Raw genomic sequence first — 16,211 nt, forward strand, 5'->3', positions numbered from 1 at the left:
CATTGATGCATCACTGTTTCAAACAGCTACTGATCTTAGACTCTTTCTTTTTCTCATTCTCGTGTACCAAAGTGACTGTCCCATGGCAGTACCAAAGTGACTGTCCTTCACTAAGGCAACAACACTCCTTCCAACCTCCATCCACAGTCTTCAAGTTCAAACACTCAGCATATGACTCGTAAAGGTCAAACATATTCGAAGCAGTGTTTCGATCAGTCAAATCTCCAGTTTGTGGTTTTTCACATTCGAGCCGGAACACTGATTTGTGGAGCACACCACCTTTTCCTTTTCCTTTTCCTTTTCCTTTTCAGGGAAAAAAAAAACTCTCATATAATGCAAAGAGACCAAACTTGTCCTCTGGGGAAATTCATTCCCTTAAGCAGGTCTTTTAGCCTGAAAATGAATGCCGATGTGTCTTTCCACGTCCTCGGCAAAGATTTCCTCACGAGTTTGAAGAAAAGGAGAAAACCAAAACAGATGAACTATGCTAATTAGGCAAAAGTTGAAAGAAAAGGTAGGAGTTAGGCAAAAGAGTTGGTGCTCATTTGTCATGTAAACAATGTCTCTCTGTCTTTTTTCGACAGGCCTTCTCCAGCTCAAGTTAATGACTCCTCATCTCATCTTTCATTGTCGCTAATAATCAAGGTTTGCCCGTCATGATCCATCTCTTTGCATCCTGAGAATTAATAACATATACCTTATCAATTAAGTTGTCAGTTAGCACTCAATTTAACTGGTTCTCAGAAGCTCGACAAGTTACAAGCTACAACACTGAAAGGAACTTGCAAAAACAACACTGAAAAGTAGAAAGGAACACTCAAACACCACTCTGCATAAAGCTATAAAAAAATAGCAAGACAAGTGAGATCAATGACACTGACTTGGGATATAAATTTATTGGGACCAAATTGTAAAGCACATGGAAATAAATTCCCACTACATGATGCCTCAGCCATTTGGGGCCTAATAAATAGGTTTCTTTCAGAAAAGGATGGTAAACATTACTAATCAGCATGAGTGCTTTGTAAAGCATGTTGAGTTGTCTCTTACAGCTTCCACCAATGAAATTTTCACTCATAAATGGATACAAAGTTGAATGTCGACAAGCAAAACAAAGACCTTACAGGCTTTGCTACGCATCTACAACTTCAACAAAGTGGTCTATTTTTTGAGTGAACAAGGTCATGCTGAAACTTTGCACATGCTAAAATTTTCCTTTGCTGGTGTGGATGACAAGGAAGAATTTAGTGCAGATATTGCTAAGGGATTTGGAAGTCAAAAAGAGTGATTTGGAGGCAATCATACGACTGGACTTTAGGTAAGAAAGAGAATCTGCTATTTTGCTTGAGCAAAAGGGACCTCCTTGGCATCTTTGGATATTAATTAGACTTTAGCTGCAGATAACAAAACAATGCGTGCATCATTTGTGAATGGTTCTCATGTGAAATGCTTTCTTTGTCTTTCTTTTACTGAACAGTATAGACAAGATTTCAATGTGAGCTAAGAGGACATGCTCATAAAACAGAAGAGTTGCAAGCTGAAAAAGACTGCAAAAAGAAGCCACAGAGTAATTTATACTGACTTTTTGCAAAGCATGAGAATTGTTTTGGGCGAAAATCAAAAGAGTGTCTCATATTATCGTTTCAGTCAAAAAGGTATTCCTTCAAAAAAAAAAAAAAAGCACCTAATCCTATTTTTCATAGAGGTAAATTCCTCCAACTTGATCAAAATTACTAAATGTGCTTTATCAATTTAATCAAAATTGCTCAATAATGGGGTGGTGTTTTGATGTTTTTTGTAATAAAAGGTGTCCTTTTGATGAAAAGGGTATTTTAAGGGACGCCGTTTTGATTTTTGCCCAATTGTTTGAGTAAATACCTTTATGGTGCCCCTCCAGGCTCCAACAACCAATGGTTTTTAAAGGTTCTTAATGGTTGTTTTTAAAGGTTCTTAGATTAAGAAGGCTCCTGTGCTTAACGATGTCTAAATCAAGTCTCGTCTTCGCAGTAGGGATCCTTGGTCCGCAAATTATGGATCAGGAGATGGTCCCTTGCATGAGGACCCTTGATTTGGTCCATCCAAATCAAAGGTCTAAAAAAGTGGACCATCCTCTGATCCGTAAATTGCGGATCAGAGGATCCGTCCTCTTGTCTTCGTATCAAACTTCTTTAAACATTTGCTAATTAAATATTGAAATGACCATAAACTTTTTGATATAAAGACCCAACTCAAGGGGACTGGATTATCTGGGCCACTTTTTGTGGCCCAGGGAATGGTCCCTCCACATGCATTGGTGGAATAAATGGCTCCCACTCATAAAATAGATGGGATCATTCATCCCCACCAATGCATGTGAAGGAACCATCCCTTGAACTGCAAAAAGCAGTCCAAAAGATCTACTCTCCAACTCAAGAGTAGCCTTTCCTATAAAATTCATTGTTAACCCCTTTTGCCATGACTTGTTAGGAAAGGAGTCATTTATATTCTTTAAAATTTTTCATACTTTCTAGCACAACTTTATTTATTTATTCTTCTATAACACTACCAGGTTCAAAACCCTAACTATTAATAAAGAGACCAATTATATTATTTATATCCTCAAGAATATTCCATTAATAATCTCGTGCTGAATCAATCAATTGGCTCTTAACCAAGAAGAAATGGGCAGCAAAGCCCCATGAATATGGAAGATGAAGCAAAGTATTGCAAGAGAATTAAAGAGATGAATATGGAAGATAAAGCAACGTGTTGCAAGAGAATTCAATTTTCTTCAGATAAATATCATACAACAAGCCTTTTGCATATATATTACAATCTTGACTATTAAAACAAAAGTTGTTGGTGATGAACATTCCCAAGGAGATGGAATGCTCCTGAAATGACTAACTATCAACAGAGACCAATCAGAAACAAATCACTTGCAAACATAGTCATGGACCATTCCTCAATTCCTTGACTCTCTTCAAATCCTAAGGAGTTCGATGCTAATCCGCTATGAAAAAAAGCAGCAAGATCCAGCAAACAAGAGGGAGAAGAACGATGATTACTTTTTTATTCTTGGCGCGCGCGCGCATGGCAGTTCTAGGTGGAATTGTGAGGAGCTTGCTTGAAGGCAACTGTGGGGGCGATCCTCGAGCTCCGCCGCTGGTGCTCCAGCACAAGCTCCCCCGCAAGCCAATCCAGCTTCTCCATGTTGGTTTGATCGCCAATCCTCCGCCCGCTGAATAGCAGCGACTCCACGTTCTTCTGCTTCAGCATTTCTTCGGCAGCGCCCAGCAGGAGCTTCAAATTTGCAGGGGTTGGTTCAGAATCCACATCCACTCGGCATTTCCCCATCGTCGAAGGATTTGCCTGCGGTTGAAACCATATCGCAACTCATTAATGGCGAATTACCTCAAAACAACCGGAAAAATATTGAATCTTAATAGAAAGAACATTGCAACAATCCTTTAGTGATTGATGACCATAAACGAGGAAGAACAGGTCAGTGTTGGGGCAGTAGACCGACAAGTGAACAGTGAACTGAGAAGGGGAATAGTGAAAGCCTAAAGCAGATGCCAGAGACAGGGGACCCAAGACCACTGTTTGAGCAGGGGAAAGGCCATTGACAGCCAGCCGATGCAGGCCAAGCTCTTGCCCTCTTGCAATGTGATACCACAGAAATGGCGAATCAAGAGGCTCTCTGCCCAACGCATAAACTTCTACTCCTCCTCCTCCTCCTCCACCACCACCACCACCACCACCACCACCACCACAAGCGACAGTTGATCATTGCCTTCTCTGCCGAAGGAAAAATAAAACACAAGGACAGAGGGAGACAGAATCTATGTTCCTCCCACAAAAAAGATCACATTTTGTCCTAACTCAGGAAAGAAACAGGGCAAAGCCATGGCAACTTGTCGCACCACCTGAGCGACGTACCAACGCACCGCTGGGTGGTCCTCCACCCAGCACGTCCCCGGCAATGAAGGATCTGACTGAGACATGTACCTGAACACGCACGTAGTTGGAGTTCCGGCACTGGCCGAAAGCCATCGCCACCGCTTGGTCTACGAGGTCGGCAGCGCCGTCGGCGGCAATACGAGCCACAGGACGCGCCCACTCCTTGCCGCTCCACCGCCGTGCCTTGCGCTGCTCCTCTTCGGGGATTGTGGAGGAGGGTCCACCGGCGCCGCAGCCCAGTGAGAGGACAAGGAGATCCTCGACACCGCGGACGAAGGGGAACTCCTGCTTGTTGTGGAGAACGTGGGTGATGGCCGCGGCAGCCGGGTTGCTCATCGCTAGGCCGCCGTCAACGCCTATGCATGCGGTGGTGCAATCCACTGACCGCATCTCCGCCGGCTCGAAGTTGCCCGGCACAGCCCACGTAGCTCGGCAGACCTCCCAAAGCCGGAAGTCGAAGCTCTGGCTCTCCAACGCGTCGGCGCGCGAGAAGACGAGAGGCGCCGAGGTCTGCAGGTCGTAGCACGGGATCAACACTGGCTTTATCGTGTCGCGGAGAGTCAATTTCTCCCCAAACGCCTCCTTCATTACCCTCTCCATGGCAATCGTCGGTGACGACATCCCTCCACCGCACCCGCCGCCGCGGAAGACGCCGCAGAGGAAACCAGAGGAGGACGATGAAGAAGACGGGGTCGAGGGCGGCGCCTTCCCCAAAAGCCGATCTCCATGGTCGGCGAGGAAACGCCAAGTGTCGTCACCGGAAAAGAGCGGACGGACGCCGTCGCGGGTAGCGAAGAGCATGGCGGCAAAGACGCCCCCGACGCCGGTTCCTGCAGCGACGTCAAAGTAATCAGAGATTCTCGCATCGGGGTCGCCGGACTTGGACCTGAGGGTCTGCTCTAGGTAGGCGAGGGCTTTTCCAGGGAAGATTCCCCTCAATCCGCCGCTGCCGCCGTCGATGCAGAGCAAGCAGACCTTGCCCCTCTGGCTCCTGACATCCTGCGTCGCCTGGTCGCCGGCGTAGTAGCCTGGCAAAGGTGGCACCTTTGGCAGCCAGAGCTTGTGGTCATCATATCCAAAGAGGAATTTGCTCTCAAGAATAGAAAAAATCTCATAGCTAAGCTTGTCTGCGTCCACCCCCTTCTGCCCCTCCTCCTCCTCCTCCTCGCCTTCCCTCGTCCCCACCTTCAACTCCTCCGCCGCCGCCATCCCTTCTTCCCCCTTCCCCTTCTTCTTTATGCACACTCGTCTATATAAAGAAGCAAATATAGTAGGAAGCCAAAACAGGAGATGGTCGAGGATGGCTGGGGAATCCCTGCGACGACTAAATAAGACTCCTACGCCTCTTCGTATGCTAAATAAGAGAGGGCAAATCACCTGCTTTCTCCATCGACACCTTCCCTCCCCTTACCTTGCTTCGCTTTACTTGGAGGACTCTCTTCCTTCTCTGTCTCCACTCACTGTGCGTGAGGAGATGGTCGCAGGACTATTTCGTTGTTTGTCGCTGCTGCTTTAACCGAGGAGCAATAAAAAAATAAGAGAGACGGAAAGAGGAGAGGGCGCAGGTGGTTTCGGAGCATGTATGCTTCAGTAACTGATGAGACGCCTTTAATGCGCTCTCTCTTCTCTCTTCTCTCTCTCTCCACACCAGCCATTGATTAGCAATTGCCTCTTTGGATTCAAGCACGCATTGCATTGAATCTACTTCATCCCGACGGCTTATTAATGTAGAAAGAGACGATATACAATTGAATTCTACAATAAACACATTGTTTTTTTTTTCACAAGTTGGTGAAAAAAATAATAATAAAATAAAATAAAGAAGAACGACAACACGAGGGACGCCGTTGGGATTTTAACAATTTATTAAAGACGCGCTGTATCTTTTCGAATTTACCAAACTAGGCCTCTATTTTTTTATTATTTTTATCTGTATTAATTTATTTTAATTAATTGGACTTCATTATCACAACATTAAATAGTTTTTATTAAAAGTATTTAGTTATCTATTTTTTTAGTATTTGACTGACTGCCAGTGCTTAAATATGACGGTCGATCAAATATATTAGGTAACTATTAGTCTTTTATAAGTATTTATCTAGTTGTCACATCCTGTTTATTATTTTATTCATCCTGAAAAATTCAACCGAATTTAATTTAATTTTTTATTTGATTTAGTTTAGTTATTTTTTTAAAAAAAATCAATTTGAATCAAAATATTAAAATATAATATATAATATTTTCATATTTCATTTCACAAAAATTAATATAAAAATAATATTACTTTAGTTTTTTTATCATTATATAAAATAAATAACTTACTTCAATTATATATCAATTATTTTTTATAATTAATATATGAAGTTTGTTGCTCACCACCTCTTAATTGTTTTTTTTCCTTTTAATTTTTAATTAACATTTTTATTGAATTATTTGTGTCCCTCTTTGAGGAATAAAGTACAAGTTGATGTACACTGATTAAGTTGTTTGGTCCTTTTTGTGACGTTTCGATTATAACTTGCATCTAATAATGAAGAGTTGGTGTACCATTTTGACATCCTTTTTAAGTCATTTTTCATTTGGATAATGTTAAATGATCAAATATACATACATACATATACAAGGGCATTTTAATAAGATAATACTAAATGACCAGAATATGATAAACTAAAATGCATACATACATACATATACAGGGACATTTTAGTAATATCATATGTGTATATTAATTAAATGCATGTACATACATGTATTATAATTGGGGGATACAGATTTCTAGCTGACCAGATTCTGGTCAACAAGATTTACTGATTTTAATAAGGATAGTGCTAAATGACCAGAATCTGACCAGCTAGAATACATACATGCATGCATATACAGGGACATTTTAGTAATATCAGATGTGTATATTAATTATATACATGCACATGCATGTATTATAATTGGGAGATACAGATTTCTAGCTGGCCAGATTCTAATCTGGCCAACAAAAATTACTATTTTAATAATATCATATTTATATATTAATTATATATATGTACATGCGTACATTATAATTGAAAGATAAAATTTTTTAGTTGATCGATTATGACCAATAAAATTTACTGATTTTATTTTTGGGGAAACTTGGGAAACCACATTTGAAAAATTGTTAGCTAAACACGAGGCGATAAACTTTCACTGTCGATTGTTTTGACTTAAGCATGATCAACTTATCCAAATCTAATCTATTACAATCAATTTCTCGCGCAACCAAATTCAATGCTCCTAGACAGTTTGCCATTTGTCTTCATCGGGGATGCTCATACTTTTACAAGATCTATTACTTATTTCGATTGACGTACAAGGAGTTAGGTCGTATTAAACCGATATAACTTAATAAAACTCGATGAAAACCTTATCAACCTGATTTTTTCAACTAATTTCTCTACTAAAGATCAAAATTATAGCTTAAACTATTAACTTAGATAATGCAATACATATCATCATAAATCAAAATTAGTCATCACATAAAAAGATAATTCCTTATAAATTAACCATCAAATGATAGGATAATTATTTTTATTAATTCAATCCTAACTCAATTTTATAAATCTATGTATGAAATCAACTTGCTTATCTAATTTGAATATTAAAAGAATCCCAATTAGATTTTAAATGAGTGCATTTTTTTTAATAAAAAATATTTTTACATTTAATATAAATAACTTATTTTATTTACTCTTTTAAAATATCGTTAGTACTTTCTTGAAAGTATCATTTTATCCTCTAGATTTTAAAATTCATATTAAAATATCCTTTTCTTATTAAGGTTTGACAAAAATAATAGTTATATATATTGTACATAATAAAAACTAATAGTTTTGCGATAATTTTTTAATTTAAATTATAAACTAAAAGTGGTGTTGTTGTCAAGTTTAAAGTGGCAAAAAAAAAAAAAAAAAAAAAAAAAAAAAAAAAAAAAAAAGAGTCCACATCCTCAAAGTGCTATTTAAAAAAAAAAGATTGTGCTAGTATACCTAACCCAAAATTTACAAATAGCAAGTGCAAGCTAAATTGACAAATTAGCTTATGGTAAATAAGCTTAGAAAGCTTGGTGTATTTGAGAGATCAAAGATCTAATAAGATTGACTAAGGGGGAGCATGCATCAATGATGTTGAAGATTTGAAGATGCGTGAGTTGTAATTAGAGAGTACGAGGGAAATTGCATTGGGTTGGTGTCCTCTAGTAAAGAAATTTAATGTCTTAGGTCATTTGACAATCATAAGGACCACTACCATATGTAGATCCATCTAGTCCAAGAGCATAGAGCGTGGAGCATATGATGCATCGTTGACACCTCGACCGATGAATCGAGGACCATGTTTCTCATCCTTCTCGAGATCTTAGGTATACACCCCCATCTTCTTATTAAAGACAATGCACACCCCATGAAGCCAATAACACCTATATACGAAAAGAGAAGATTCAACATATTAACACCAATTAGGTATATACACCAAAAAAGTGAAACACTTGTATGCCCTCCAAGGTCTAATTCTATTAAAGCTTCCTCAAAGGAGTATTTAAGGATGACCAGACTTGATAATATAATAATTGTTTTCGAGTTCAACACCACTTTCTCCTCTCCTAAGGTCGGAGGTCGGTGATTAGTGTTATGTAGGGTTATTCCCGATTGGTTAGAATAGGTAACTAGGGTAACAAATGAAGAAGAAGAAAGGAGAGTAACCAACGTCCGGTAACTTAACTCCGTGATTCAAGAACTAATCAAATCTCAATTTGAGATCAGTTGAAGTCATTGCGCCATATGCAATAGGCATCTTCCAACACTCCTCGGATGCCCTACCATGTCATTGTCCATGGCCCAATGTAATATAAACACGGCCTTGAGACAAATATATTACAAGTGAAACACTTATAATATACAATTTTGGAAATTGATGATCCACCATTATTTTCAAAAAATCTCTAATTGATGAGCCACCAACCAGCCGAGGTCCTCTACCGTAACCCTTGGTCCACTCTTACACCCGGAGGGGTTAATAGGTGGAATCCCATAAACTCTACCTATATAATAGATGGGGTCCATAAAATTTTACCTATGAATGAAATGATCTATCTTCTAACTCATATTTTATAGTCTAGAGAATCCGACCTCCCATTTAGGAGGCGTTTGGTTTAGGGGAATAGGAGTGGGGAATGAGAATGAGAATCATTGATTGTCATTGTTAATGTTTGGATTATAGGAATAGGAATACAAATAAGGGAATGAATCCTTGAAATTGGGTAATAACTCATTCCCATGTATCTCCCCTTCAATGAGTCATTATCCTATTTTCATCAATCAAAATATTCTCTTATTCCAAAAATACCCTTGACCTAAAACTAAAATTTTCTCCCTTAATATCAAATATCAAAATTTATTTATTTATTTATTCTTCATATCACTTCTCTCTCCTTGTTCTCTATCGTCATATTTTCTCTCTCATCATTTTATCACACACTTTCTCTCTCTTATCACACTCTCTTTCCTCTTTTTTCTCATTACACTTTCTCTCTCATCATACTTTCTCTCTCCTAAATCTCTTCCATCACACTCTCTTCCTTCTTTTTTTTCATCATACTTTCTCTCTCATCATACTTTCTCTCTCCTCAATCTCTCCCATCACACTCTCTTTTCTCTTTTTTTTTTCTCATCACACTTTCGCTCTCATCACACTTTCTCTCTCCTCAATCTCTCTTGTCACACTTCCTCCTTTTTTTTTCCTCAACACACTTTCTCTTTCATCATACTTTCTCTCTCATCATACTTTCTCTCTTCTCAATCTCTCCCATCACACTCACTGTTCTCTTTTTTTCTCATCACACTTTCTCTCTCATTATACTTTCTCTCTCCTCAATCTCTCTCATCACACACTCTCTCTCCCCTCATTTTTTCTCATTACATTTTCTATCTTTTCATCCTCTCCCATCATAATTTCTCTCACATCATATTTTATCTCTCATCTTCTCTCATCATGCTCTCTTCTATCACACCCTCTTTCTCATTTTTCTCTCATCACACTTTCTCTCTCTTCATTCTTTCTCATCACACTTTCTCTCTCATCATATTTTTCTCTCACATTCATCTTTCTCTCACATCTAATTTTTTTCTCTTATTTTCCTTTAAGGGTAAAAAAGGAAATATTGATTTATTCCGATAGAAAGTATGCAACTAACCAAACATTGCTTTTAAGAGTAATATCCATGCTCATACCCATTCTCATTCCACAATACAATGATTCTAATTCTGATTCACATTCCCATGTTCATACCAAACGCCCCCTTAACATTGCCACCCGTGCGTGTTCAGGTTAATAAATGACATGTTACTTCGATTCCGCACCTTGTTTACACCTTCCACTTATCCCTTATTTCCTTATTAATTGCATTCTTCAAATTTATATGAAATTTTATTATACCTCATTTTATAAAACCCAATTTTATTTTTATTCTTTCCACCGTACTTTTACAATTAGACAATCCTAACCATCGTGATCAATTCACTCGTCAGTGCTCCATATTTCTTTCTTTCCGATGACATTCTCTGTGGAAAGTAGGACATTTTTCACCATCCTCATTAGTAATATTTTTTCCTTGCTCTTTTCTTTTTCCTCGATAAGAATATGAATTAGGGATTTTTTTTATCAATACAAAGTAAAGTAGAATGCTAGTCTTTTTAAACCAACAACTCAAAAAGAAATTCAAACTTGAGTAGGACCGGTAGCTAGGACCTCTGAGCAACACGAAACAACAACACATATCCTCTACCTGTTAACATAAAAGCCAAAGAAAAGTTAGGGGTAGTGAGTATAAATTACTCAGTGGGTATAAAATAAATAATGCATGATACTAAGTGTAAGAAGATCAAAGAAACCATTCTCATTAATATTACTTACTAACCAAAGTAATTGCACTAATATAATTATCTGCTAATAAAAGCATAAACAACTACAAAATCCTTTGCTAACCTGGACAACCAGGTATAGCCAGTAAATCAGAATTATATATAATACATCCAAAAACCATCTACATAAAACAAGTACATAACAAGCATATAACAAGTCTTAACTGCGTGCAACATATGCTATCACGAATGAGTGATGTGCGTAGATCATATATGTTTTTATGTATTCTTTGATACATATCTACTTGTATTTCATGAGTATAATTTATGTTTATTATACTGTATTCCATTATTATGTCATACTTCCATTGTATTTATTCGGAGAGCCTCTCTTTGCTTATTTTATTGGCAGAATGTAAATTAGAGTGAAAATGGAGTTTAAACAGATAGAAAAATTCATTAGAGCAACTTTGGAGCAAGGAGAAAGAACCAAACAGCATGGCTGGCATGACCTGTGTCTACAAGACATGGTCGTGCCGTGTCTCCAGGAATTCCCAAAAAGTTACACGGTCGTGCCATGCTTAGTGGCACGACCATGTCTCTAGTATCTAGAAAGTTACACGGTCGTGTTGTGACTAGTGGCACGGCTGTGCCCCAAAATCTAGAGAGTGACACGGCAGTGTCCCCATTTCCAGAGAAATACATGGTCGTGATGTGCCTATCAGACACGACAATGTGGCATAGCAGACAGGGCCCATACCCTCCCCTATATAAGGGGATTTTCTCCCCTTAAGTCACATCTTTGGTTTGGGACTCCTTCCCCATTCCTTGGGGAATGGTTTTCTCTATTGGAGGAGCCCTAGAGCTTCCATCTTCGTAGATTCATCCACCTTCAGAGCAAGGAAGCATTCCGAATACACCAATGATCCCGTCCGGAATCTGAGTCAGACGGAGGTCGGGCGAGTGGTCAATGATGTTGACGAGGGATGACTGAGCTTCTGTGAAAGTACTATTGAGGATGGCTGACGAGGGATGATAACGAAGTGGGTGGTACGGGGGGCCTTGCGCACACTCAGACAAGTACCCTGCATGTTAGGGACCAAGAACCAGGGAAAAATTCCCTGGAGCAGGCCCTCCGGCACTCAAGTCAGGTACTTTTTCCTCAGAAAAATAGTAAAATGTAGCAGGAACAAAGTAGAAGACAGATGCGAAAAAGTTAGTGAGTGTACCTGCGTAAGAGATAGGGCCTCCCTTTTTATATGATAGTGCGTACCTCTGGCCTCTGACAGACGTTGGGGAATGTCAGATGTCAGACCTTATCTGTCGGTGAGTAACCCGTGGCCTCCTCTTATAGGTCGGAGGAAGGTTTTGTTAGCAACGAGTCCCAGACCGTTAGAATATACCCTGACATGCAGCAGTTATTCTCTGGCAGGTGGTTACAATTCTCTGACTCAGTTGTCATTTTTGCTGATCGGGCATGGACAAAAGAACTCTTAACAACCAGCAGTCGCCGAGCCTGACCTGGATATATCTGAGTAGTCCACCATATCCTGGCCGGGTGCATCAAGTTCTTATATGTAAGTCTGCTTGAGAAAACTCTACCGGTAGAGATAGTTCCCGCTCTTCCTTCACTGTTCCTTATGCTACCAGTCTGCCATATCTTGGTCGGGTGTACCAGGTTCTTATATGTAAGTCTGCTTGAGAAAACCCGACCAGTAGAGATAGTTCCCACTCCTCCTTCACTGTTCCTTACGCTACCAGTCTGAATTCCCTATCTGGACTTCCTAATTGAGCAACCGGTTCTGAATTCCCGATCTGGACATCTTGACCGAACAACTAGTTCTGAATTCCTGATCTGGACATCCTGACCGAGCAAATGGTTCTGAATTCCTGATCTGGACATCCCGACCGAGCATTAATTGGTTAACGACTTCTAACAGTTATAGCCCTTCTGTTGAGTGATACACCCCTCTCCCTCTGACTGCCACGTCCTCTAGACTTCTGACTACCACATCCCCTTGACTTCTGACTGCCACATCCCCTTGACTTCTGACTGTCACGTCCCCTTGACTTCTGACTGCCACGCCCCCTTGACTTCTGATTGCCACGTTCCCTTGACCAGACCCTGCCATCATGCATCGTATCAACTGACAATCTCCTCGATAAGCATTTCTTCTTCTCTATCTCATATTTTGAATGTAAGAATGCTTTATTTTGTGTCTTTGTTTTATAGATCCTTCTCCATAGAGTAAATTCTCCAATTCTTAGGATATAGGGAGTAATTATTATGTGTTGTTGATGTATAAACTATATATTTACTTATTTTATTGTTTAATGAAATGTTTATGATTTGCTTTATGTGTGTTGTGTTTTGTATGTATTTGACGAAATGTGTATGTAGTGAATGCATATAGATGTGAGAGATTTGTGATGGTCTCTTGCGGCCAGCAAGAGGGGGTAAATTGCCCTACATGATAAAAATAAGAAAACACCTTTCTCGATCTTATAGCTTGATTAAAATAAACACTTAAACAAAAACAAACTAAATTTAAAAAAAAAAGAAAAAGAAAAGGCAGATCTTTTACTTGGTTTGCAATCAGGGGATTGCTAATCCAAGACATTAAAAACTCATTATCAAATTTCTTTCTGGTGAAGAAGCCTCTTACAACAGTTAAAACACTATATTACAAAGCTAAACAGAAAGAAGATCGTTTATAAGTGTTTTGTTTAGCTACTTAGATCAGGATTGTATTTATAGTCTTGATCTGGGCGGTTGGAAGGGTTCCGGGTGCTTGGGCGTGGATAAAACTTTATCCACATCGTAACAAATCATATCACAACGGATCTAGATAAAATCTCTGGTTCAGATGCTTGGAAGGGTACCGTAAACTCGGGCAGCCTTCGCACAGGGGCACCTCGCCAAGGCGCCCCGGCTGGACCAAGTTAGTCCATGCTCTTGGAATAGCTTCGGGCGCTCGGACTCCGAGCTCTCATATGGCTCCTAGCGGCCAAACTCCAATCAACTCCGTGTTAACTTTTCGTCCGGGTCTTCCGCTCCGACTTTGCTCGCTTGAGTGATTTCGGGCATCCAGAATAGGACTCACCCGAATCCATTTTCTAGCCTTCTCGAGCAACCTTCCGCTTCGACTTCTCATCCCTCATAAACACCATGCACTTCATTCTCATCCACCAGCGTACTCTTCTACAGTGTCTCCTCCCTCGAATGCACCGAGCCCGTCGACTCTCTCCTGTGTCGTCCTTCTCGTTAGCTGCGTCTTTCACTCGACTTCCTGTGCTCTTAAGTTCTTGCACATTTAGACACAAGGCATCAAAAAGACAACACGATCTAACTCTAACTTGGTTGATCACATCAAAACTACTATGAGATACTTACCATCTCTCCATTTTTAATATGAGGGTAAAGTTAAACAATTAACAGTAAGGTAATTAGTATAAAATTTTGTAATTAAAAAAATATGCAAAAAAATAAAGATGAACCCTCCTTCTAGACTTAACTTCTAATTCTATCCCTTTTATCACATAAAAAATGGGATAATACTTGAAATAAATTCAGAACAGAGTAAGGGATAAAATATAGTGACTCTCATCCAGAAAAATCATGAACTTTAAATTTAAAAAATCTAGATTTTTACAAGTTATAAACCATTTTTGGAAAAATAAATTGAAAAGTATTTTTTTTAATCATGTGAAAATTATGAAAATTTTTGTAACAAAGTAGAGATATTTTCACTAAAAATTGAAATTGATATAAGCAGTAATAAATTCTTTGCTACATAAATATATATTTTTTAAAAAATATTAAAAATAATTTTTAAGTTCAAAAAATTTTAAAATTTTTTCTAAATATGTATTATAGTAGGTAGATTTGCAGGAAAATAAATTTTTAAAAAATAACTTTTTGAGAATTTTTAATATTAAAAGGTAGCATTTAGATAAATAATTCATATAAAATACAATAATGGTCAAAAAAAAAAAAAATTGAAAATATTTTCTTGAATATGGAGCATGATAGCTTTTCACAAAAATGAAGTTTACAAAAATTACTCTACTAATTATTTTTAAATTAAAAATTATAGTTTTTATTAAAACAATTCATAAAAAATAATGTAACTATTAGAAAATTTTAAAATTTTCCTACAAATAAGTGATGAAATTCTCTTTCTCGGAAAAATTAAAGAAGAAATTAATTTGCAACATAAATTATACAAAATAATTTAGATAATTCTAAGTAAACAAAAAATTGAATCAATTTAAAAATATGACATGTATAAAAATTTAATTTAAGCATGATTTTAGGATCCAATATAGGTTCCTACCAACTGAATTAATCAATATTTTTATAGGAACATATTTTCTTAATAATTTTCTAATTTATCCCTTATGATATCTAAATTATCAATTTAATCCTTGATACTTTTTGAAATTTGAAATAGCAATATTCAAACATGCAAAATTCTTTAGATTCTCTATTTCTACTTTTAATTTTTAATTGTTAGTTTATCGTAATCTTCTAATCGACAAGATGTTGCTAAAGTTCCTTTTCACTCATTATTTTGTTTTAATATTTTTATTATCATTTTCTAATTGATAAGAATTTTTTGATAAAATTTTAATAAATTTAAATAACTGGTTAGGAAATAGAGACCGTACCTGACTTACCTTGTCGATCTTTGATGCTCCCATGTAGAGTTGCTTTCTTTTGACGTTGCTCTTCCTTCATCAATTCTCTCGATGCTCATCTCCGATGAACTTGCTCCATCGTCTTCTTTGTGACTTGCCATCAATGCAAGTCTGGCATAGGCTATGACGTTCGAATTTGATGATGATGTTTCGTCCCATGTCGATTTAAATTCTTGTGTTTCTTCTGCGTTTCTCTTTTGTCTTTTTCCTTATCCTTGTCATTGTTTTTCAGTTTTGGATAGTTGTCTTTGACGTACCCTTTTTCATTGCAATGATAGCACTTTACTTTTATTTTTCTTCTTTTGGCCTACACTTGATTAAATTTATTAATTTAAAAAAATCTTTTGAACTTCCTTTTTATCATGAATGTCGTTTCGTCATCATCGAGAGAAGTTTTAGATTCTAGTTCATCCATTTTTTCCTTTAAGGCAATGTTGTGCTTTGACTCCTTTAGATATGCATATCTTGACTCATGAATTCCAAAAGTAGAGAACAATTCTTTTAAATTGCTTACCTCTAATTTCCTAGAGATGAAATATGCATCTACTAGGGTTGCCTATTCAGGAGTCCTAGGAAATGCGTTAAGCCCGTACCTTAGTGAATCTTAGTTGGTTACCTTTTCTCTGAGATTCGTGAGTTCGGTGATGAGTTCTTTGATCCTTGAGTGGAGGTGTGTGACGA

At 38.0% G+C, this 16,211-nt stretch overlaps 1 protein-coding gene across 2 annotated transcripts; it reads right to left on the reverse strand.

Moving 5' to 3' along the window:
• Positions 1 to 579: 579 nt before the first annotated feature.
• On the reverse strand, positions 580 to 5,595 carry LOC122024835 (patatin-like protein 6). 2 transcript variants are annotated; one of them, XM_042583565.1, is made up of 3 exons: positions 3,991 to 5,595; positions 3,048 to 3,351; positions 580 to 676 (listed from the first exon to the last, which is right to left on the reverse strand). In XM_042583565.1, exons 1-2 carry the CDS (start codon positions 5,149 to 5,151, stop codon positions 3,082 to 3,084), a joined length of 1,431 nt encoding a protein of 476 aa, XP_042439499.1. In that variant the 5' UTR covers positions 5,152 to 5,595; the 3' UTR covers positions 580 to 676; positions 3,048 to 3,081. The 2 variants fall into 2 exon arrangements, with proteins under 2 accessions (XP_042439499.1, XP_042439491.1); XM_042583557.1 differs by lacking the exon at positions 580 to 676 and having other exon boundaries at positions 2,749 to 3,351.
• Positions 5,596 to 16,211: the final 10,616 nt, after the last annotated feature.

This window comes from Zingiber officinale, chromosome 1A, assembly GCF_018446385.1.
Source record: "Zingiber officinale cultivar Zhangliang chromosome 1A, Zo_v1.1, whole genome shotgun sequence".
Classification (NCBI taxonomy): Eukaryota; Viridiplantae; Streptophyta; class Magnoliopsida; order Zingiberales; family Zingiberaceae; genus Zingiber; species Zingiber officinale.

Excerpts from the sequence above, each read along its gene's own strand:
- LOC122024835 (XM_042583565.1), bottom strand. The coding sequence starts at position 5,151 with ATGGCGGCGGCGGAGGAGTTGAAGGTGGGGACGAGGGAAGGCGAGGAG. Across the intron at positions 3,352-3,990 it reads CCAACTACGTGCGTGTTCAG|GCAAATCCTTCGACGATGGG; the intron begins GTACATGTCTCA and ends TTTCAACCGCAG.